Source organism: Daphnia pulicaria, chromosome 2 (assembly GCF_021234035.1).
Source record: "Daphnia pulicaria isolate SC F1-1A chromosome 2, SC_F0-13Bv2, whole genome shotgun sequence".
NCBI classification, from domain to species: domain Eukaryota; kingdom Metazoa; phylum Arthropoda; class Branchiopoda; order Diplostraca; family Daphniidae; genus Daphnia; species Daphnia pulicaria.
Window position 1 is genome coordinate 275,772 of NC_060914.1, and position 20,880 is coordinate 296,651.

Here is a 20,880-nt window from a genome sequence, read left to right on the forward strand (position 1 = left end):
ATCAAACAACAATGGGCTTACCACCTATCGTGACTGGAGTTTCCCCAAAGGAAGGACCTCCTGGAACTCGTGTAACAATACGAGGAGAAAATTTCGGCAGTGGACCTGATGATATTATTGGTAAAATAAAGAAAAATTTTATGTTGAATTGTTATTCATGTCTGCTCTGTAGGTCTAATAATTTGCAACTCTGATTGTTTGCTATCTGCTGAATGGGTTTCAAGTAACAAAATTGTGGCCAGATCAGGTCCAGGTAAAAGCAAGGGTGATATAGTCATAATCACCAAATCTGGAGGAAAGGGTTCATGTACTGTACAGTTTAGGGGCTACCATGAAACTATTGGCCCTTTAAAAGAAAGTGCAGTTTGGGTTGATGAGTCACATTTGACTGGACTTGGAAGACACAGAGCTTTGATTCCTTCCAGCTATCAACAAGATGACCCTTTAGGACTTTCTGTTGAAAATGCAGTGTTGGTTTTTATCTACTACACTTAGTTTTGGAATATTTTTATTAATTGAATTAAAACAATTACATAGAAAAAAATACCCTGAAGAAGAACTGCAAGAATTATTTCCTGAATCAAACGGTGAGCTCGGAAGTGAAAATTTTTCTCCGTCTTGGTTTTTGTTGCAGCATCATCACAGCACCGGATTTGATGATTTGAAAGCTGGGCTTAGCTTTCTTAAACGACGGGTTGAAGCTCAGAAAGAAGGACAAATATCCTTTTTAAAGGTTTGGAAACAAATAAAAGATTTCTTTATAAATACTTACAGCTAATATGTTCATTAATTGAAGACCCATGCAGGCTCAGTTATAGAACAGATGGACACTTTGATGACTTTAAAAAAAGTTGTAGAAGAAAACAAAACAAAATACGGGCCGGATATGACAGCGTCTTTGGAAAACTCCATTTTGAGTATGCAGCACACTCTTATTGCGATCTTAGCAGCACTTGTTAATTATTGACAAATTAATTCATTTTCAGGCGCTAAAACCGAAGCTGGTCGGTTGTTCGACGATGTCCTGAAACGTAAAGAACAAGCTGACGGCACCAGAAATGCTTTGGGAATTCTGCAAAGATTCCGATTTCTGTTTCATTTACCGTCTACCCTAGATAAAAACATTCAGAAGGCTGATTACGATTTGGTCATTAATGATTATGCAAGAGCAAATGCTTTGTTCGGACAAACTGAAGTACAGGTGTGTAATATTTAGGTCATGCAGTGTAGTGTATTTTAACGATCCCGGAGCCAACTTTAGATCAATCACAACTTCATGTATTATAGGTTTTTAAACGAGTTCTGCAAGAAGCAGAGCAGCGAATTTTAAATCTCAGGGAGATGCTACAAGAGAAACTGCAACAGTATCCTGCATCACTTGAAGAGCAAAAAAAAATTATTAGGTCAGTACAAGAAAAAGCTTAACTTTTGCATGATTTACTTAAACTTTTGAATTAATTTGTCATTCTATTACAGAAACTTGACAAATCTTGAATGTCCGAATGATCCAGCATGGCTTTGTATTGCTGGACAATATAAGCATTGCTCTCAAATATTATTCCAATGTAAAGATAAATATCTAAGTTTGGAGCAAGAAGAAATTGGTAATTTTTTGCGGATTTGCCAAAATAAATTTAATAAATTCGTGTATTTTACTTCTACATTGTTTGATGCTGGTTTAGTCAAATCTGCACCATCCAAAGGAAAACGATCCAATAATCTGTTGTTGCCGTCATCTAACTCTGCTGAATCATCATCTAATACTACGCCTGGAAGGGTAACATTCCTTGAAGAACTTAACGATCGGTTCACTTCTGTTTTTCCGGAACTGTGGAAACTTGGCCAAGCTTATTTCGCTGGGGAATTGTTTGTTCGGGCAGATACATTGAAAAAAGAAGAATTCAAAGTAATTATTCAAATTCCATTATTTATTTATGTGTATACATGTACATTTATTCTCTTTCAATTGCGGATTTATAGAAAATGGTATTGGACGTGGTAACAATATTCAGTCAACTCATCAGAGCTGCTTTAATTCCTCACACTCTGGATCGTCAATCTCCACATCGAGCTCAATTTGGTATTTGGCAAGCCTTCAGTGGAATCTTTTCTGATCATGGTAATTACTTTCGTTATTTATATAGTAAAGTCATCTTGTTAACCAGTATAGAAAATAATTGCGTTAAAAATTTCGTTTATGTAGAAGGAATTGGATCGTGGTTCGTACTTTGTCTTCGAACTGTTCGAACCTGTTATGCTGAATTACTTACGCTGGACTTACCTGTTGAAGCTCTTGACGCCATTCGCGATTTGCTTCATGATTTAAGGTAGGGTTATTAAGTTCGATATCGGCAATATTTCGCTTACTTCCGCTTTATTATCTTCTTTTAGAGTTCATTGCATGAGAAGTCTATTAATGCAAACTGCTGAAAATATCACACATCTTGCCAGTCAAGAAAACTGGAAGTTGGAATTTATTGAATCCCATGGGTCTATCACTCAATTGGTAATAGATTTTTAATGCAATAAAAATCTGCTCTATTCTACCATACCAACATTTATCTTTCAATGCCAATTTTCAGCCTCATATATTTGAAACACAAGTAATCGAATGTCTACAACTGGTGAAAGAAACTGTTTTTCAATCAGAACAAAGAGAAACGAACTTGATGGAGAACGCATCTGTACTGAATGACTTGAATATCTTAGTACAAAAGTTACTCTTCAGTTTTGCGCGTAGCACAGAGCGCCTGGCGTCTTCTGACCAGGATCATTCCGAAGATTCAACTCGTGAAATGAAATTACTGCTAGGACTCAGTAATTGTCAATATACAATGCTTCATATTTTGCCCAGGTACACACTTAACATTTATGATTAACAATTGAAAGAGTTTTAAAGTAAAACTACTAACTACTATCCTGTTTAATTTTTCTAGACTGAAAGAGCACTGGAACAAATTAGGATATCCTGATCTGTCAGCTGCCATTCAAGCGGCTAGAGATCTACTAGAGAAAACCGAAGAGCGATTAATGGAAGCATATTTAGAAGAAAAGGTTGAACCACTGATTGGAATTGTAGAGCCTTCTATGTATGCTGGACGCTTCGATTGGAACAAGAATATTCCTATTACAGATGATATTCGGCCTTACTGCAAAGAAATCATAATGAACATGATTGCAGTTCATGCAGAAGTTGCCCAAGTATTGACGTTCTAGTTGTTATATATTCATTCAATTCATTATTCTGGGTTTCAGGTTAGTCCTTCACTCGTCCCTCGTATCCTCGAAAGAGTCGTGCGAGAGGTGGCAGCAGAACTGGGTCGTTTGTTTTCATGTGTTAACAAATTTTCAGACAGTGGAGCGCTTCAAGCATCAGCAGACATTTCTGCCTTATCCCGAGCATGTTTCAATGTCGGGAAAAATTCCAATGAAACACGCTTGCAGCAATTTTCGAATCCTTTTTCTGAAGCTGCGGACATGATTCCGCCACTTACGACACCAGACAGTATTGAGTACGATTTTAAACATGTAATAGATCAGTAATGAGCTAGTTGATAACGTATTTAAATTTTGTCTCATAACAGATCCCATAAGAGAATCCTCGTCAATTTCGAAAAGCGGATGAAGTTCCAGTTATTTTGCCTTGATATAAACTAACGTGTTAAAAAACCTGTTTTCCCTTTATTTTGATTTTAATTCAAGTGTAATACATATCTACAATACAAATTCAAAACGAAATGAGACTTTTTGCACAACATTTTCTTCGCGTCCTCCTTTAAGATTGGATATAAGGAATATTCTCTTTCAGGAAAAACACCTTGTTATATGTGTGCGAACGATGCAATTTAACTCTATTGGTATATTTACATCTCGAATCGTAATTATTCAAAAGAGAAAGGGCAAATCTTTTCATTTCTAAAAATCTTTACCTCTTAAGAAATCTTAGATAGTGCGCATTAATGCCAATTCTAATGTAATAAAATAAGACATGACAATATAAAGGGAGAATTTTGTTTTCCAAACAGAAGAAAATTTATGAAAAAATACCAACCCAGATGTTTTACTTCATATCCAGCACACGTGCATTATGCATGATAACTCAAGTAGTAGACCGTCCAAAGACGGAAAAGTTAGAAATGATGAAAGATTGGCATTGATTAAACAAACAAAAAAAAAAAAAAAACTGGAGCAAGTATTCCATTTTAACACAACCACTGACATCAGGACGATTTCATTTGTTCGAACAGCGATGGACTTCCTGTTCGGTTTCGCTGGTATTTTTATTGTCAAATATTCACTGAAATAGCTTTATTCAATCAACTTTTTGGCTTTGAAAAAGCGACGCAGATATAACACCTGCCATGTAGCCAAGGCAATCAAACATAACATACTGAAAACACTGAAATACAATACTCTGGAATTGGTTGATTCTAGGAATGAAATAAAAAATGTGTTACTTATACACTTGTGAGAGATTCAAACAAAAAGTCTTACCATTTGTATCTCTCATCTCTTCCTCTCGTTGTCTCATGTAGGCAAAATCTTGAACAATGGCTTCTGACAAGTCTTCTAACCTTTTCAATTCAACTTCAAGTGGTTTTAACCTTGCAGCTTCCCCCAACTAAAAATACAATACAATCAATTTAATTAATTAGTTTTTCTTGCAATATTTCCAAAAACTTACTGTTTCATAGTTTTTAGCTTCAAGACCCATTTTGACAGTTACTTCAACCTCATGTTTCTGTCCTCTAAGATCTACAAGAAGAAATGTCATTTATGGCCAAAATATATTTAAAAGTTGAATGCTTACTTGGCGGGACTTTTGACACAAAGCAAATTTCATAAACTTCATAGTCATCAGTTGTAAATGCAAATTTCCCTTTGCTTTTGTCCTCGTGACTTACTAAGGTGTGACCTTTGATATCTGTTACCTGTTGTTTTTTAGAACAAAAATATAACATCCAAATTCAAAATTAGTTTCTTTCCCATTTCTTGCTTTCTTTCTAAATTCAAACTTACTTTCACATCGGTTCTCTGGCCAGGAACCTCAGAAACTTCGTACTCCCCCGTGACAAGAACATCCTTTTGCACTTCTTCTCTTAAGCATTTTCTGCCATTTGGCTGTAGTTCAAACATAAGTCCTTGGACAGTTGAGAAGAGCAAAAAGGAAAACAAAATTATAGCCCGTAGATCCATCGCAAACACGAGAAAAACAATAAAACAGATCTATTTAACAGTAACCCCGATGCTACAGCAGAAGGAAAACAACACGGAAAGCTCGAAAGACACGTCAGCTCTGAAAATGACCGGTAAGACTTTTATGATGACTTGGCAACTTTGCTGACACCTGAAAAATAATAAATTCACCGTTGCCAAATGTAAACATTTTACGCGCGCTATTTTAAACAACGGGCAATTTTATGTATCTTATAGTGAAGCTGTCTGGTAGTGCTTATAACATATTATTACACATACACAATACACATATTACATGATAAGAAATAACGAAACGAACGATTGATAAATTCTATTGTATTTCATTGGATATTGGATAACAATCACATTAGAATACATTATGCATCTGCGTTTTAATTTTAAACGGATCGTCAAGTTGAGGAATCGCACGGGCTACTTGCCCAGTCTTATTCTTTCCAAGCCATATCCTTTACGTCCGTTATTAATTCCACTATTCTTTGGCTGAGAAGTGGATTTCCAATTACTGTATCGAATTCAAACAGACTTTGCCAACCGCTTTTGGTTCCTTCTTCATCCAACTCTTTTGCTTGATCTAAATCAATTAAAATCATAATTGCGTATAGATCAATGACTATAATTATAAGTACAAAACAAACCTTTTTCCAATTCCTTAATGAGATCTTTATGAAGATTGTCATCGTTTTTTAAGGTATGATCTATTGCTTTGGAGGAGTCGAGTAGGATGGGTAAAATGAAGAGGGCAATCATCATCATCAGAATATAGCGTTGCTTGGTTTCTTGAATGAATTGTTTCTGACTATAACCTTCACTTTCCAGGTCAATGTCTAGTTTGACTAGAGCACTGGAAAGGGCAGCATAATATTCGTCAAGCAGATTATCTAAATGTTGTTTTCGGAAAGACGATGATGTACTGGAAAAAATGAAGTATCCAAGATCATGAGAGGGATGTCCGCAACGCGCAATTTGCCAGTCTATAAGCAACATTTCTTCCGGCTTTTCGCTAGTTTCGTCGAGATAACGAAAGAGAAGATTGTTATTCCATGAATCGCCGTGTAAAAGACAAGTCAAAGCGCCACTCTCTAAAAATGATTCCCAATTCCATATTCTATCCAGTTCAGGCAACAGTCCCTCAAGCCAATCCGCCACCTTAATTATAATTTTTATCAAAATCAGAAACGAAACTTTGTGCATTTCTGTTACTTAATAAAACTTACCTCTTCCTGACGAAAATGGCGCAAGACCTTTATGTAGTTCGGCAATACTATAGTACGATAAACAGTTGCTGGACTTATGTAATTAGGATCCTTCCGGAAAATTTCATATGTCAAAGGAAAATTAGACGGCCCATCGCTTTTCACGAGTCTACGCATATTTGCAATACTCAAGGCATGATAATTAGCGTACGTTCTCAATGCGCACTGAGCATGATTTAAATCAATTCCATTAGCTGATCTGGCGGTGGACGCCATTCGATAGCCTTTGCTTTTCAATTCTTCCATTACGAAGACAGTTTCGTTCTTTAAACGACTGCCATCCTCGGACAAAACAAAGTTGACGAAATAAGACTCGGCAACATTGAGTGGTATTTCAGAGTTGGTCAGATTCTTGGAGGATCTGATTTCTTTTAACTCTGGAATCCATTGTTGATAAACAACATATTCCCTGTGATATGAACCACCAATGAACCCTGCTGCTAACCTAGAAGGATTTGATGGTAGAACCTGTAAAGGAAAATACAATTCATAATAAATGATTAACAAATCTATATCCCGAGACTGTAATTTCTTTAAATACCTTTACAAATGCTGCATGATGTTTTCCATTTTCAAGGTAAGCACTGGTAATGAACACATCACTCATGAAATTAGTTCCCAATGGCACAGCAGCTTTGGCAGTGATTTGCACTTTACCATATTCAAAAAGCTCAAATTTGAAATCCATTGATGAACTACTATTTTCAGCTAAATTCATCAACTGTTCAGTAAGATTAGTTTTCTGAAAAATACTTTCCCAAAATTCTTTAACTGCATTCACTGGTATTTCACTAGAAGCCATGATGGTGCTATTTTACTGTCTTGCTTATGTCTGAGGTTTGGGGCATCAATTACTGATGTAGTGATGTAAGCAATTTTACACAAAATGGTGACTATTTCTGTAACTTGACATGTTCTTATATAGTATAATATTACATTTGAGTGGTGCAAGAGATAAGTTATTATAATCACGAGCATTAATCAATCAGCTACTTATCAGGTCATCAACAGTGTTATATTATCTAAACACAGGCACACAGGTATAGTCTAAACATAAAACAATGACAGAAGACCTTGGGCGTTTGAGAAGATTATAATTTTCTTGCACAATGCTATTAGCAGTAACAAATCTCTAGACCTTTTCCCGGCTGAATTTAATTGAATGTCAATAGCTATTTTAACAATAATTTTCACTGCTAAATCTATAACGTCAAATTTTTGACAGTTTTACTTTTTTTATGTGGTTTTATGCTTTAAAGTCTATCTCTGTCTGCTATTTCTGCCGTTTCTGCATAATCTAGAGTTGCAGACGACGCAAAACTCAGTTGCTGTGGAACAGAGTGGAAGCATGGTGGTTGGTATTTGGTGTAAACAAACGAGAAACATTTGCTTTCTTTACCAACGTTTTCTGGAATAATAATTTTATAAACAAATTTTCAGTATGTCAAAGGAAGAGGCTAAATCATGTGTTGAGGAGAACATTGAACTAATTCAGGAAGATGACGAGAGGCTTAAGGGAGATGCGATTGGTGATACATTATATTCAGAATCTTTTATTTTGAAAACTTTAATGAATCTTACTGAGGTAACAACAAGTTATTGGCTAATTTAGTTAAATTGTAACATATTCAATTATCACAATGAACAGAAACTACCCGTCTACTCGAGGGAATCAAACACTTCAGACAATCTGGAGGATGAAGCAGTTGAACTTGAAGAATCATTAGAAACAGACCTTTGCTTGCTATGGGACATGACTGCTGATAGAGATGTTGCTCTTTGTTTAATTCAACATGATATTTTAGATATTATGAAGTGTGTTATTGAAGAAAGCATTGCACCACGTTTAACAGTAAAACTTTTGTTTGTTTCAGCTATAAAATTTCAACTAACCACATATAAACACCCTGATTTTCAGGAGATTGGAATTGGGATCTTAGCAAATCTTTCTTGTCAAAATGAAATAAGTGCCCAAATTATTTTGGATCAAGAATTGACAACTGCTATAGTCAATTTAATGACTATTAGTGATGATTCACAAACAATTACTCAGATTGTTCGCCTATTAAACACTTTATTAGCACATTCTCAGATTGAATCATGTACTTCTTTACCCAGTTTAGAAGCACTGGTGAAATCAGTGGCTTTTATTCTTCAAAACTCCCTCAATGGTAAGTAACAATTTTTAAATTTTACAGAGTGTGCTTAAAAAACTTGGTTTCACAGCCACTTAATTAGTAATTGTATTGTTTAAATCTCCATATACAGAAGAGCTGTTAATCGGATCTTCAAAGTTGCTCGACGCCATCGCTAGTCAAATCGGTCCTATATTTGAAATTCCCTTTGAAAGTAAATATTGAAAAATTTTTTACGTCCATTCCGTAGGTTAATGAGGTTATTATTTTCAGGCCTTCTTCGTGGAATTGTTGAAGCACAAAAACAACTGAAAAATTTCTTTAGTTGTGACGAATCTAACTATCCGGAAACGGTGCAAGACTCATTTGACGCCTTGGTTTCTGCACTGTACAATTTCAGCAGAAATGAAGAGATGCGAGTGGAAATTGGTATGAACACGTTTGATTTGATCTTTCTCTCGGAACTCTTGGTAAATTAAGATTATTGAGTATAGTGAATTTTGGAGAGCATGTCACTTCGTTCCTAGAATTCTACTTTACCTTACTGTTGAAAAACATTCGCGATGCCGAAGAAGTCGTGGCTGATTCAACAGCAAGCGCTCTGAAAGCTATCACAATCTTTTACGTCACCATCGCTTCAGCGTCGCCTCTCTCTAACATATTAGAGCTGTCAGGTCGCATTGGCAGTCAACTAAGGCCTTGCCTCGACGGAGAAAGTGAAGCAAGTAAATACGCTTCCGATTACCGAGACCTAACTGGCGATTGTTTCCGTAAACAACTCGACGTGTTCGGCATTGAGCATTCCCTGAGCTTACTCGAGTCGCTCGATGCTGAAGCGTTAACCTTCGTGCTACAGGCGGCTCACCAAACAGTTCCTAATCGACTCAAAGAATTCGCGGATACGGCCAGGAGTAGAGGATCGTTCAACAAAGTGATGGAAACGTACGATTCGCTTGCCAAGAATAATGCTCGCTAGATGTCTCTTGTTTAGTTTGAATTGTAACGTGCTGCATCCCACCCTTCGTTTATCGATCGCCGTCGAAGCCGGAATTCCCGCTTCTTCCGTTTTCTCTCTTAACGCACGTATCTATTCATTGCCCAGCTCACAATATGGGTTTTCTGTCAAAGTTCGTCGCCAACATACAGAAAGAGAGAGAGATCCCTCTCTATTCAACAGTCTCCTTGTGTTTGTATTGTATTCGCTGTTGCACTGTAGGCTGCGTGGAATCCCGTCCAATGTAGTGCCCAATCAACCACCCTCGTTTTTTCTTTCTCCCCTTTCGTTGCGGGTGCAGCTCACGACCGAGGCCAGTCAATAGCCTATACCAATGGCCGTATGAGCTCGACTCCCCGCAGAGGAGATCGTTAATTAGCGCAGCGGTCTCGGGTACGCTCTCTAATACAACAACCCGGCAGGCGTTTGATTAGTTCGCCCAGTTTACTTTTTCCGTCCGTGTGTGTGTGTGCGTGCGTGTTCTTCCCTCTCTTTTTTTTTCCCGCGCGTTCCCTGGACACTGTCGGTTGTTGCCATCAAATAAACATGGATCGCGAGTGATTATTTAGTCGTCATCGCCGATGTGTTTACGATTGAGAGCGAACTGAAAAAAGATAAAAGAACCATGGGCGAGCGTTGGGCGGAAATGGGCCAGCTGTTCGGTGATTGGTGGCGCGCACGAGAAGATCGCGCGCTTTCCTCACTTCTAACGGCGCAGACAGAGAGGAAGCTTCGCCAGTCTGTCGAGGGACAAACAGCAACACATCCTCCCCATTCTCTCCACCCGCCTTTCCTCCCAACAGAAAAGTCTTTTCCGAGGGCCAGCGGAGAAGCAGTCAGCTCCCAGACGCACTCGACTTCAGAGGTCGCTCACGAACATCCTCGCCTTCGCACGACACTCTCGTTCAGGTACATTTTTCTGCTCTTCGCGTTATTAGTTTTGCATGTTGAGTTGATGTGATTGTGTCCAAGTGTTATTCCGTAAACGGGGAACTACGCTTAGACTCTCTCCCAATGTCGTCTGTCTAATTATGCAAGTTATGTTGTAATGCAATTTCCTGCTGTTGGAGGAGAGGAGTTTCGGAAAATGCAACTGGTCGATTCATGGCAGTTTGTGTGTGAAGAGGGGGGAGAGAGTGAAGTCTTTTTTTAAGTGTTAAAGAGGAGCTGGAAATAGTTTTTTTTATAGTTTGATGATTGCTTTTTCCTGTCTCTGACACACCAAAATGTCGAGAGAGGAGGAAGAGAGAATTCTTTGACTTCGATCCACCCCTCTCCCTCCTCTATTTTCCCATTTTTTTTCTCTCGAGAGACTTCACCTTTCGTTCTCCCGCTCTCCACTTTAGACTCGGTGAAGTTTGTGCGTTGCGGCTGATCTGGCGCTCGAGCCTGGAAAAATATTTTCTTTTTTTTTTATTATTATTATTTTTCAAACGAAAATTTTTTTATTAGAAAAAATGAGAATGCGTATTTGTTCTGTTGAAAAGAAAAATTAGATTCTCTACTGGTACAGCTTGTGAGTATTAACTTGTAGGCAAGCGGAGGGGGGGGGGAGAAAATTGATTGCTTCGGTTGCTCCCGATTCCGTTGTCAACTTGGCCGGAGAAGCTTTAAGCATCAAGTAAAAAGCTTAAGAAGGATTAATGTTGCTGGCCAAGGCTTTGGTAGGGTGTTGGGAGGAGGAGGGAGATCGAAAAGAAGAAAATAAGGCGGGCGTGAAGGAACAGTGACTTTTTAACGCGCTCTCCAATCTCCAATCCCGTCATGTGGATTGAAGCGGACGCGCCTCAACTCGAGAAACCCGATGAGATGATGAGACGACGATGGCCATAAAGAGAACAGTGACGTCGTCGTATCAAACCATTCGCAAGTTGTTGGACTGACGTCGCCCGTATGTATAAGGCCGATGACAAGCCCCAGCGCTCGTCACACTATCCCCGTTGACACTGTCTTTGCTGATACAGCCCAATCCGCAGCGTCTATATAAGTAAAGCCCGAGAAATGCCAGGCCCGCGCGTCGTTATTCGTACCAAAAAAAAAGTAACTTTTTGATGAAGGATGAGGCGACGACGAGCTGAGCATTCCGCAGGGACGTACACACATCAGAGTCGAAGTGGAATATTACGAGCTCCTTTTTCCCTTCGCACGCATCTATGTAAAAGCAGCTGCGGGGTGGGGGAAAGAACAAGAGACGGCGTTGGGCCGAGATGACGACGATGATGAGTGTTGACAGTCTCAATCTATGCCAAGTTGTTACTTTCCATAAATCCCGAGAACCGTAAGGATTCTCGGCGGATACGGTTCTTCAATAGACTCTGATATTTCCATAGGCATTCTCTATCGTTTCTTTCAACTATTTCGCCCTTTTGTGCTGCTGCTGTCCTTTCGTTTTTCTATACGATTTTTATGTGCGTTCGTTGGTGCAGAAGAGCACCAAATAGAGATGATAGGAAAGGCCAGTGCGCACACACATGCATGCATGCAGCGTCAGAGTACGAATAGTCGTACGCATCAGCAGGAAAAAGATGAGTCGGAAAGCAATAAAATATCAACGAGTGCATCTCCGGCGACCGAGTACCGTATCGCATCATTGTGTAGGATAGGCGGACTGGAAAAAAACAAAACTTTGGCGAGTGCAGTGCCAGACAGAAAAAGGGGGAAGAGATTAAACTTGGAAGAATAAGGAAGTAAAACACACAAATCCAACGTCTCGCTGGATACATCTACAAGACAATGGAAGGAAGAATAAATCTGTGAGGGGATCATATAGAAGAAAGAAAAAAGAGGCAGCACAAATCTGCTGTGGTCAGTCTCGACTGCGGACTTGTGGACTCGAAAATATCTGATATTCCTCCATGTTTTTCTGTCTTGTCTTTCCCTCCTGGGTTGCTGCTGTCGTCATGGAGGCGCCGTCCAGGCTTTTCGGGTAATTATATTCCACGTAGCCTCTCTCTCCCGTCTCCATGTAGAGCCATTTATTATGCTGATTGGTTCTTCCCACTGACCACTTTTTTGTTTAGGGGGGGGGGGGGATAGAAGGAGAGGGGAAAAGTTGAGGGGAAGGTCCGAGAAAAGAATAAAAACGAAAACTTGTTGCCCGCCATCATCGCACCATCAGAAGAAGAAAAGAAGAAGAAAAAAAGAGAGATATATTAGATTGTTCTTCCTTATTTTCATCCCCCCCCCTGGAACTCGTATATTATAGACTGGGATCCGTTAGCCTTCTCCTCCTCCTCTGTATAGGCTGCGTTTGACCTTTGAAGGTTTAGATGCTCGAGCAAAGTCTGTGAGATGAAGGGGAAATTTTCTTTTTTGATTGGAACATTAAAAATAGCTCTGCGAGATGAAACACAAGTCGAGTAGTTTGGAAAGAAAAGAGGGAGAGAAGCAACAACCGTTGCCGTCCTTGTTTACCTTATTATTCTCGTTTCATCTGCAGTCGAAACGAAGTTAACCATGAAATGCCTAGAGAGATCCAAATCGATCCGCTTTCTTGGCTCCCGCCTGTCCCTCGCCACCCGAAACCTTCTCTCCTCCCTCTTTTGTATTATTAACTCTGTGAGTGTGTGTGTATGTTTTCGCAGCGTACACACACACACACATCCGCCGCCGCCGCCGCCGCCAAGTGTGAATATCTCTCGGCTATGCGACGTCTTGTTTATGTCACGGCGAATTGGAATCGTTGAAACTTTGCTGTGGGGTGCGACAACGACCGACAGCCCATCACACACTACCGAACCAAGGACGTGAATCGATCGATTGCCCCAACTTTCTTTTTCTCCTTTTATCGCTTTGATGTGTAGATCCATCTGCGTTGATCTCGACGAAAAACGAAACGGAAGTCTGATCCATATTCCCTTTTTTCCCCCCCGTGAATAGGAGCCGGGACTTCCGCTCTTGCCCATCTATTCAAAGCGCAACATGCGAGACGTGAGTTTTCCTCAAAGTCCACCCGGGGAATATATAATACATCTAAAAGATAAAAAGAAAGAAAGAGAGGCCCGGAGTGAAAATGTAAATCATTGCGACACACAATAAGAAGAAGAAGAAAAAGAAACGAAAATTCGTGACTTGTGCCGAGTTCGGGCGTGATAGAGAATCCCTGTAGTATATAGAATGGGCGGCGGGGATCCTGTTTATCCAGTTCCAACTGTGTAGGCGACAAAAGGAGGGAAGAAGAAAAAGAACCAAGATCAACGTGCCTTATCGCTACGGTCGGACGAAATGAAGAAGAAGGAAAAACACACACTGAGAGAAAGAACGATCCCTATTCCCCCGATCCCGCGTGCACACAATATACGTTTAGACGTTCATCGATAGGCAGAACTGGGCGTATTGACGGAAGCTTGATGAGCCAGCGGACATGATCACGGACAAAGGCTGGGCGCCCGTCCACACACAGGGAAATTCAATTATTGGAAACAAAGAGGGTGAACCCTGTGCCAAGTCATTAATGAATTCAAATCCAGTGGGGGGGGGTATAGGTCGACGATGATAGATATACCTATTCGCATTATTACCATGGAAACCAAAGAAAAAAAAGAGTCGAATCGGCAAACAAAAAAAATTTGTTTTTCCATTGTAAATATTATAGACGAGATTTTGTTTCAGACGGCGAAATTGTTATATATGAAACATCTCCAGGGTAAGAAGGATAGTGTACACACTTGGCAAAGAGTTGACAGTGTGTGTAGTGGATGGTGAAAGTAGTGACTCGGCTGTAGATACATTTTATAGTGGAAGCAAGTGAACGAATAATAAGAGCGAACAACAATAAGAGGAAAGAGCGCTTCAGCAACTCAAGTGGTCAGAGGTCCAGCGCAGAGATGCTGCCCACGGGCGGAGAGTGTGTGTATACATAGTAGAGAGAGAAGGAAAAGCGAATCTAATCCGACACACAACGGACCGGAGGGGAGAGGAAAGAGAATCAAGTTGGTGTAGAGAGGAGACTTGTTATTATTTTACGATGGATATGGCGATGGCTCTAGCTGGAGGAGGGAGGAGGAACGAGACAGTTGTGCAAGTGAACTGCTCTTATTGCAAAGTGCACCGCCCCGTGAAATGAGACACTAGAACATGGTCCGGACAGAGCCGACGCTCGTTGATGTCGTCGTCAGAGTGGAAGTGAAGGGGAAGGTCCATTTCAGCAACTCGGGCGAGCCCGAAAAAAAAGAGAAACAACCCGTCACGTTGGGTCGGTCGCCATGGTGACATTTCCCTTCTTTCTTTTTTTTACGACCGTTTCCTTGATACCCACCGTTGGCACATGTGTATGAGCCCATACGACGGGGGGGGGGGGGGGCTCGCCATCCTTTTTGTGTTGTAGCGGTTAATTAAGTGGACCGTCTTGACACATAGACTGACTGCTGGGCATGTATCCACAGCTCGGCTCTCATCATCCAAGGTTGTTGGCGAGGCCTTGGCTCTTGATAACGAATGAGAAGTTAAGTCGCCCAACTCTGTAGCCAATAGAGTCGGCCATTTGATGATGGAAAGGGAAATGACGGGCCGACTCTCTTCTCTGCCGGCTGATTACTAGACACGCGCGCCACACAAAAACTTTTCTTTTTAAAAAATAAAAAAAGGCCAATCTTTTGATTCTCTTTGACGACGTAGATTGGAAGCCAAAGAGTAGCCGAAACATCCTCGACTGTCACGATCCAGCAGCAGCCATCTTTGAATTACCTCTCCGCAGCGGAACCTTAATAGCCGGAGAAGACAAATAAAAGACGGGCCAACTTTCTTTGTGGGCCGCCGAAAAAAGGACAAAAAGACAAAACACACGGACAAGAAAAGAAAAGAATAAAAGACAAACATGAAGTGGACGCTGTTCTTGCTGTTGGTGGTGGTGGGCGCTGTCGTTCTGGCCGCAGCCCAGGATCTGGAAGAAGATAACGAGCTATTCGCCGAAGACCAGCAGGACGAAGCTTCAACTGCCGAGGATAATAGCAGCACCGAGGAGGACGAAGATGACCAAGTCAATCTTCGCGTTGTTCGATCGGCTGCTGCCCAGTCAGAAGGAACCGGAAGGGTCCGCAACAGGGGAGCAGCTGCCAGAGGGAACGCCGACCAGCAGCAAGGAGACCGACGCCGTCGGGGAGAAGGCAAAGGTATACTACACACAGAAACTCAATTATTAGACACAAGGACTTTTTTCCTTTTGATTGATCCTAGCTGCTGGCAATGCGATCCTTTTTTCTTTTCTTTTTCTATTGACTCTCGTGTATTGATTATTTGATTGAATCGATCGTCATTTTCTTTCATTTCCGTTGTGATGCAATTGCCAGCTTGCCGTTACACCAAAGGCGCCTGGTCCGAATGCAACACAGCCACCAACCAGCGCTCACGCAGTCTCACGCTGAAGAAGGGAGACAGCAGCTGCGAGCAGTCCAAGACCATCACCAAAAAATGCAAAAAAGGTCAATCACCAATTCATTGATTCATTATTCATTATTATTAAGAGTTTTGTCGACATCTCTTCCGTGGTTCCCATCCATCAACACACACAAAGAAAGAAAGAAAGAAAGAAGACAGACTCGTTCTTTTATTCCCATCCGCTTCGGCTCTTCTTGTGTTTTTTTTTCGCTGGAAATCAGCTCGTGAAAGCAAATATTCGTAGAAATGGAAATTTGGGATAGGGAAAGAATTCCGTGCCCGGAAGGGCGTATGCACATTCGCCGCCAGCGTAGGGGGGGGGGGGTGTAATCTGCGTCGTGTCTTTTCTTTGAATGATGCCGTCGAAATTGAATCCCGCACACTCCTTCTGCGTGCGCCACCCAACCCAATAGGATTCCAGAGTTGAAAAGAATCGACGCACATACCGTAATACGAATAAGAAAAATAAAAAAGTAAGTTTGGAGCTTGGGTCGTCCCACATGAAAAAGAAAAAAGAAAAGTTAAGGAACTTTTCACCGTACACATGAGGATAGGTGAAAAAAGGATCTAACGGCTAAGGGGGAAAAAAATAATAGAAAATTGTGTGCGTTATTATTTCGGAGGGAAGAAAAGCCAAGAAAAAGATAAATACCAATCCTGGGAGGGATCCAGGATTTTAAAAAGCGTAAAATAAAAAAAAAACAAAACAAAAAAAAACAAGATGACTCGAAAACCAACATCTTGAGGCACCTTGTTAAATCGGCAGCAGGAGACGACAACAGTTGAGGAGGTGAACATTACACGCCCGTACCTATTGGAAATGATGGCTTCTATAGAGTCTCATTCAATTAGCGGATCTATCCAATTGTCTACCCCTGCAGCCCGTGGAGAGAGTTCAAAGCTCAGCACTTGAACGTATACACACACTCTACAACGCGCTGGCAGGAGACGATCGATACCCAGGCGATCCTGATGATGAAACCTAAAGTACCGTAGTACAGTAGTTGTGTCATTTCCATCAATACTCTCTTCTTCTTTGGCGTCGTGCATTGCGTTCGTTTGTCAGCCGTTTTTTTTTTATTTTTCAGGGACATCAACAAATTCCTTTTTTTGTTGTTTTGTTTTATTCGTTTGTTGTGTCGATCGGTGCAATTGAGTTTAATTGAACCCGGCCGCACCTTCTCCGTCTTTATTGCATGGCAACTCGGCAGATATTGTACTAGTGACTTGTATATTATATCCAATTTGATCTATCCTCTAACTTTTGTTAATATCGCGTCAAATTGCGTGAATATAATATAAGGGCGAAGGGGGGAAACGGGCTTTTTAATCTCGTTTCGACCCCCCCCCCCCCCCCGCGTGGGAGTCGCTGGGAATTGCTGCCGGCTGCAATTTCCAGCGAATATTCATCGCTGTGTCCGCCTAATCATCAAACTTCATCATAAAAAGTTAATACGCCAGTCGTTTCCGTTTAATGGCGTCGCTTCCATAGGGCAGCAGCTCAGTTCTCATTTTGTTTTTGTTTGTTTTTTTGTTGCCCAGCCGCACAAGAGAGAAGAACTTAAATATTAGCGACAACATTTTGTACAGGCGAGATTAAAGAGGAGCTGCTGCTCGCTACATGGTCGTGAACGATTAGTCGCGATACAACATGACGGACGTGAATTGGTTCGGGCCGGGAGAGACCAACCGCGGGTCATTAGATTTAGCTCATCATCTGCGCCTGTCCGCCGCCGGGTTCGGGAGAAAAATAAAATAAAACTTGTGCAGTTTTTCTTTTTTTTTTCGGTGTCGTTGACGCTTCATAAATAACGCCCCGCAACCCCGCCCCACCATTAAAGTTTAAGCGCAGCAGCTACGAGTGCTGCTCGTGTGGGAAACTGAAATCAATCTCGCGTCGTCGTCGTCATGTGCCAGGAAAGATGACCGTGAGGCGGATTGTTATTTCCAGCGCCGCCGGGGAGAGACTTTGACCCGTGCGATTATTACACAAGCGCTTTTGTTATGGCGCCGCAGTTATGGAATTTGATTTTTAGAAAACATATTATTTTCCACGAAGGAGAGCGAGCGATATCTATCTCTCTCTCAAACTTTTGTAGATTTTTTGGGGGAAAAGTTGGAATCAAACGATTAATGTTGAAATTTGTGGAATATGAAACAGGAGGAGCAGGCGGAGCCGGTCGTCGTAACAGAAACTAAACAAAAGAAAAGAAGAAGATGAAGAAGAAGAAGTTCGCCTATTCAACAAACTTTATAGCGGGAAAGCAGAAGAAGAAGAAGAAGAGGAAGAATAAGAAATAGTGCAGACTACTCCCGGCAGAATCAAGAGGATCGAAATACGCCCAAAAATTATTAGCATGTATCATTATTATCCAGAATGAAAATAATCATTTTTTTTTTTATTATTTTATTCTGACGATTCTAAGGAAAAACAAAGAAAAAAGCAGGAAAACCTCCCACATACAAACCGTCATGATTCTTATATGCTTAGAAATTTCCGTCACGCCATATTAGCTGACGACATTGTTTTTACTATCAGCGCCGACCATACACTTCCTCTCTCTAACCGACTGTCTGTCTGTCTGTCATTTCTCGATTCTTTCCCGTCGTCTCCCTATTGTTCGTTTTGGTTCTTTTTTTCCATCAGTCTCTTCTCTTTTCTCTTATACGAAATGAATGAACATCAACGCGGACCCTTTTTGTTTTTTCATCGCTCTGCGGTTGTTTGTTCCCATCATTTACTTTCTGCGTTTCCTTCGTTCTGTGTGTGTGTCTGCAGAGCGCGTATAAACCAAGCACATTATACTAAATTGTCGTTCATGTCGGGAGGGGGGGAAACCTTTCAAAAACCCTTACTATTTTGTTTTTGTTTGTTTTTTTCCTCTCCCAATTTTCAACGCATCATACGCTATTAAATATCTCTCCTCTTTATAATCCTCTTATTATCGGTCAATGTAATCGCTAATCGTTTTCATCCCACTATTAATCTAGTGAAAACAGGAAAATACACACACATTACCCTTCCGACAACCAGATGGTCTGACCGTCATCGATGGATGATTCAACGTTCGTTTCGTGTCAAAGGAGTCTTAAGAACAGGATTTAAAAGAAAAGTATACTATAGTCAATTTAATTTAGAGTAGTCCCTTATGTGTACTATATAATACCACATCTGCATGTGGGATTATTTTCGCTCGAATGCGCAATATCCAGGAAAAAACAGTTGCTCACGCTCACGGCGCTTTTCCACCAATAAAAAAGAAAAATGTTTTGATGGAAAGGGCTTCCACAAACAGCCGTGACACACACGTGTGTGTAACCCAAAAACCGAGACTCCGCGCGCCGGATGCATTTCGCGTTGCTATGGATAATGCGCGTTCTGCATAAATGGAATGATTAGGCACATCTTCTCTCTTTGATATGACGGGGGGAAAAGAAAGAGCAATAAATATATCGCTTCCAGCGTGCAGCTATGGATCCTTTTGTGTGTGTGTGTACATGTCTTTCTATAAATACATGGTGAATGGCGTTCATAGCACCGGCCTGTCACGCTGGGCGACCTCGCTGCCGTATTTATTGTGTATCTTCGACGAATGCGGAATCTACTTAAACATGGAACATGGAAGGAATTGCCGGGATGCTCCTGCGTAGATTACATAGACTACGACAGCAGCAGCAGCAAAGCGCGTGCCTTTCCATTATGCATGAAAAGCTGAATTAGCCAGTACAGCCAACCACCCGCAGCCGCCGCCCCCCCCCCATGACATTATATACACGGATGGAAGTGAGGTGGGGTCGGGTGGGGTTGGGAGATATATGCCACAATATATGAACGTCAGTCTGCTGCGCCCGCTTATTTCTCTCTCCTTATTTCCTTTTCGCTCCGTGTTTGATTTTGGACGCCATCTCACGCGTCTGGAGATCACACAAAACAAAGAGCGAGAGAGAGAGAGAGAGTGCACTCTTTTATGAACGGAACGGTTCCGTCCCGTCAAATCAGCTGAGTGCTTCCTAACCCACCATCCCGCTGGACGGTTTATAAGTGAAAGGCCGATGCGTAGACGCGGGTGGTATGTGTACGGAGCAAAGAGTACGCCGTAGTGACAGACAGTGTTGTACACACAGAGAAGGAGCTGGACAAGACAAACCAGAACTCCCGCTAATAGATTAGACGGCCAGCAGCACCCAGTGGAGTATTACAGCAGCAGCAGTCGCCAAAACTTATTTCCCGTGTCTGGCTCGATATTATTATTATTATTGCTGGAACAGCTTATGAACTCTTTACTACGCTATATAGACCACACACACAGAGATGCGCAGGGCTGGTTTCCTGGACCGAGCTACACAAAAGCGAAACTTTATTCAGCAAATGTATTAGAACAGTTGCGAGTCAACTGGCTGGTACTAAACGGATGGGTGAACGGCGACAGCAGCAGCAAGTTCGTCGTCCTCTTCTTCCATCCCTCAACTCCTATACAGCGGTAGAACATAAGCCCTTATTCCCCCACCGGTTCGCATGGCTAAATCTGTTTGCATTTTTGATGAGATGTTTGCTCTCGTCTCGATGGCGGCTGGGGTAATGTAATTATTTGTCACCCGGGAAACTCGGCTAGAGAGCCATGGAGGAGCTATATAAGAAACTCCACCCCCCCAAAAAAGGAACTTGGATGAAAAGTTGGAATTGATCGATACGAAACACACATTCAAGCAACACAATGGGACATAGTGGATATAGGCGGCCGAATAGATCCGAAATCCTTCAAACTCGCCTATAAAAGCTCCGCGCTATAGATGATATGTCGAGACGCTCCGAATACATATACCATTCGTCTTCTCTCTCCCTTCGTCTTATTCGACCGGATATGGGGAGAGGACCACAATAGATCCGGACGCCAGCACTAGCGGA

General features: G+C 41.3%; 5 protein-coding genes across 5 annotated transcripts; 3 read left to right on the top strand and 2 right to left on the bottom strand.

Moving 5' to 3' along the window:
• On the top strand, window positions 1-3,720 carry LOC124327023 (exocyst complex component 2-like). The gene is made up of 15 exons (XM_046785828.1): window positions 1-120; window positions 173-470; window positions 538-733; window positions 797-917; window positions 987-1,201; window positions 1,288-1,403; window positions 1,477-1,604; window positions 1,683-1,906; window positions 1,981-2,119; window positions 2,204-2,327; window positions 2,392-2,506; window positions 2,583-2,854; window positions 2,937-3,201; window positions 3,256-3,512; window positions 3,585-3,720. The coding sequence occupies exons 1-15, from the start codon at window positions 12-14 to the stop codon at window positions 3,655-3,657; spliced, it is 2,652 nt and encodes an 883-aa protein (XP_046641784.1). The 5' UTR covers window positions 1-11; the 3' UTR covers window positions 3,658-3,720.
• A 324-nt stretch (window positions 3,721-4,044) lies between these two features.
• Window positions 4,045-5,319, bottom strand: LOC124327306 (transmembrane emp24 domain-containing protein bai-like). Its single transcript, XM_046786306.1, has 5 exons — window positions 5,020-5,319; window positions 4,811-4,931; window positions 4,685-4,755; window positions 4,495-4,621; window positions 4,045-4,430 (listed from the first exon to the last, which is right to left on the bottom strand). Exons 1-5 carry the CDS (start codon window positions 5,194-5,196, stop codon window positions 4,309-4,311), a joined length of 618 nt encoding a protein of 205 aa, XP_046642262.1. The 5' UTR covers window positions 5,197-5,319; the 3' UTR covers window positions 4,045-4,308.
• Window positions 5,320-5,513: 194 nt separating this feature from the next.
• On the bottom strand, window positions 5,514-7,422 carry LOC124327150. The gene is made up of 5 exons (XM_046786072.1): window positions 7,407-7,422; window positions 7,012-7,342; window positions 6,432-6,938; window positions 5,853-6,363; window positions 5,514-5,788 (listed from the first exon to the last, which is right to left on the bottom strand). Exons 2-5 carry the CDS (start codon window positions 7,270-7,272, stop codon window positions 5,643-5,645), a joined length of 1,425 nt encoding a protein of 474 aa, XP_046642028.1. The 5' UTR covers window positions 7,273-7,342; window positions 7,407-7,422; the 3' UTR covers window positions 5,514-5,642.
• A 76-nt stretch (window positions 7,423-7,498) lies between these two features.
• LOC124327171 lies at window positions 7,499-19,004 on the top strand. The gene is made up of 9 exons (XM_046786103.1): window positions 7,499-8,055; window positions 8,119-8,322; window positions 8,389-8,641; window positions 8,739-8,819; window positions 8,879-9,034; window positions 9,100-10,508; window positions 15,216-15,709; window positions 15,887-16,018; window positions 18,136-19,004. The coding sequence occupies exons 1-6, from the start codon at window positions 7,912-7,914 to the stop codon at window positions 9,579-9,581; spliced, it is 1,320 nt and encodes a 439-aa protein (XP_046642059.1). The 5' UTR covers window positions 7,499-7,911; the 3' UTR covers window positions 9,582-10,508; window positions 15,216-15,709; window positions 15,887-16,018; window positions 18,136-19,004.
• LOC124326894 lies at window positions 15,415-16,038 on the top strand. The gene is made up of 2 exons (XM_046785611.1): window positions 15,415-15,709; window positions 15,887-16,038. Exons 1-2 carry the CDS (start codon window positions 15,415-15,417, stop codon window positions 16,036-16,038), a joined length of 447 nt encoding a protein of 148 aa, XP_046641567.1.
• Window positions 19,005-20,880: the final 1,876 nt, after the last annotated feature.

Excerpts from the sequence above, each read along its gene's own strand:
- LOC124327023 (XM_046785828.1), top strand. The coding sequence starts at position 12 with ATGGGCTTACCACCTATCGTGACTGGAGTTTCCCCAAAGGAAGGACCT. Across the intron at positions 2,328-2,391 it reads GATTTGCTTCATGATTTAAG|AGTTCATTGCATGAGAAGTC; the intron begins GTAGGGTTATTA and ends ATCTTCTTTTAG. Across the intron at positions 3,513-3,584 it reads ACGACACCAGACAGTATTGA|ATCCCATAAGAGAATCCTCG; the intron begins GTACGATTTTAA and ends GTCTCATAACAG.
- LOC124326894 (XM_046785611.1), top strand. The coding sequence starts at position 15,415 with ATGAAGTGGACGCTGTTCTTGCTGTTGGTGGTGGTGGGCGCTGTCGTT. Across the intron at positions 15,710-15,886 it reads CCGTCGGGGAGAAGGCAAAG|CTTGCCGTTACACCAAAGGC; the intron begins GTATACTACACA and ends TGCAATTGCCAG.
- LOC124327306 (XM_046786306.1), bottom strand. The coding sequence starts at position 5,196 with ATGGATCTACGGGCTATAATTTTGTTTTCCTTTTTGCTCTTCTCAACT. Across the intron at positions 4,932-5,019 it reads GCCAGAGAACCGATGTGAAA|GTAACAGATATCAAAGGTCA; the intron begins GTAAGTTTGAAT and ends AAAAAACAACAG. Across the intron at positions 4,431-4,494 it reads AGAGATGAGAGATACAAATG|AATCAACCAATTCCAGAGTA; the intron begins GTAAGACTTTTT and ends TTTCATTCCTAG.
- LOC124327150 (XM_046786072.1), bottom strand. The coding sequence starts at position 7,272 with ATGGCTTCTAGTGAAATACCAGTGAATGCAGTTAAAGAATTTTGGGAA. Across the intron at positions 6,939-7,011 it reads ATCATGCAGCATTTGTAAAG|GTTCTACCATCAAATCCTTC; the intron begins GTATTTAAAGAA and ends TTTCCTTTACAG. Across the intron at positions 6,364-6,431 it reads GCCATTTTCGTCAGGAAGAG|GTGGCGGATTGGCTTGAGGG; the intron begins GTAAGTTTTATT and ends ATTATAATTAAG.
- LOC124327171 (XM_046786103.1), top strand. The coding sequence starts at position 7,912 with ATGTCAAAGGAAGAGGCTAAATCATGTGTTGAGGAGAACATTGAACTA. Across the intron at positions 8,820-8,878 it reads ATTTGAAATTCCCTTTGAAA|GCCTTCTTCGTGGAATTGTT; the intron begins GTAAATATTGAA and ends TATTATTTTCAG. Across the intron at positions 9,035-9,099 it reads AGAGATGCGAGTGGAAATTG|TGAATTTTGGAGAGCATGTC; the intron begins GTATGAACACGT and ends TATTGAGTATAG.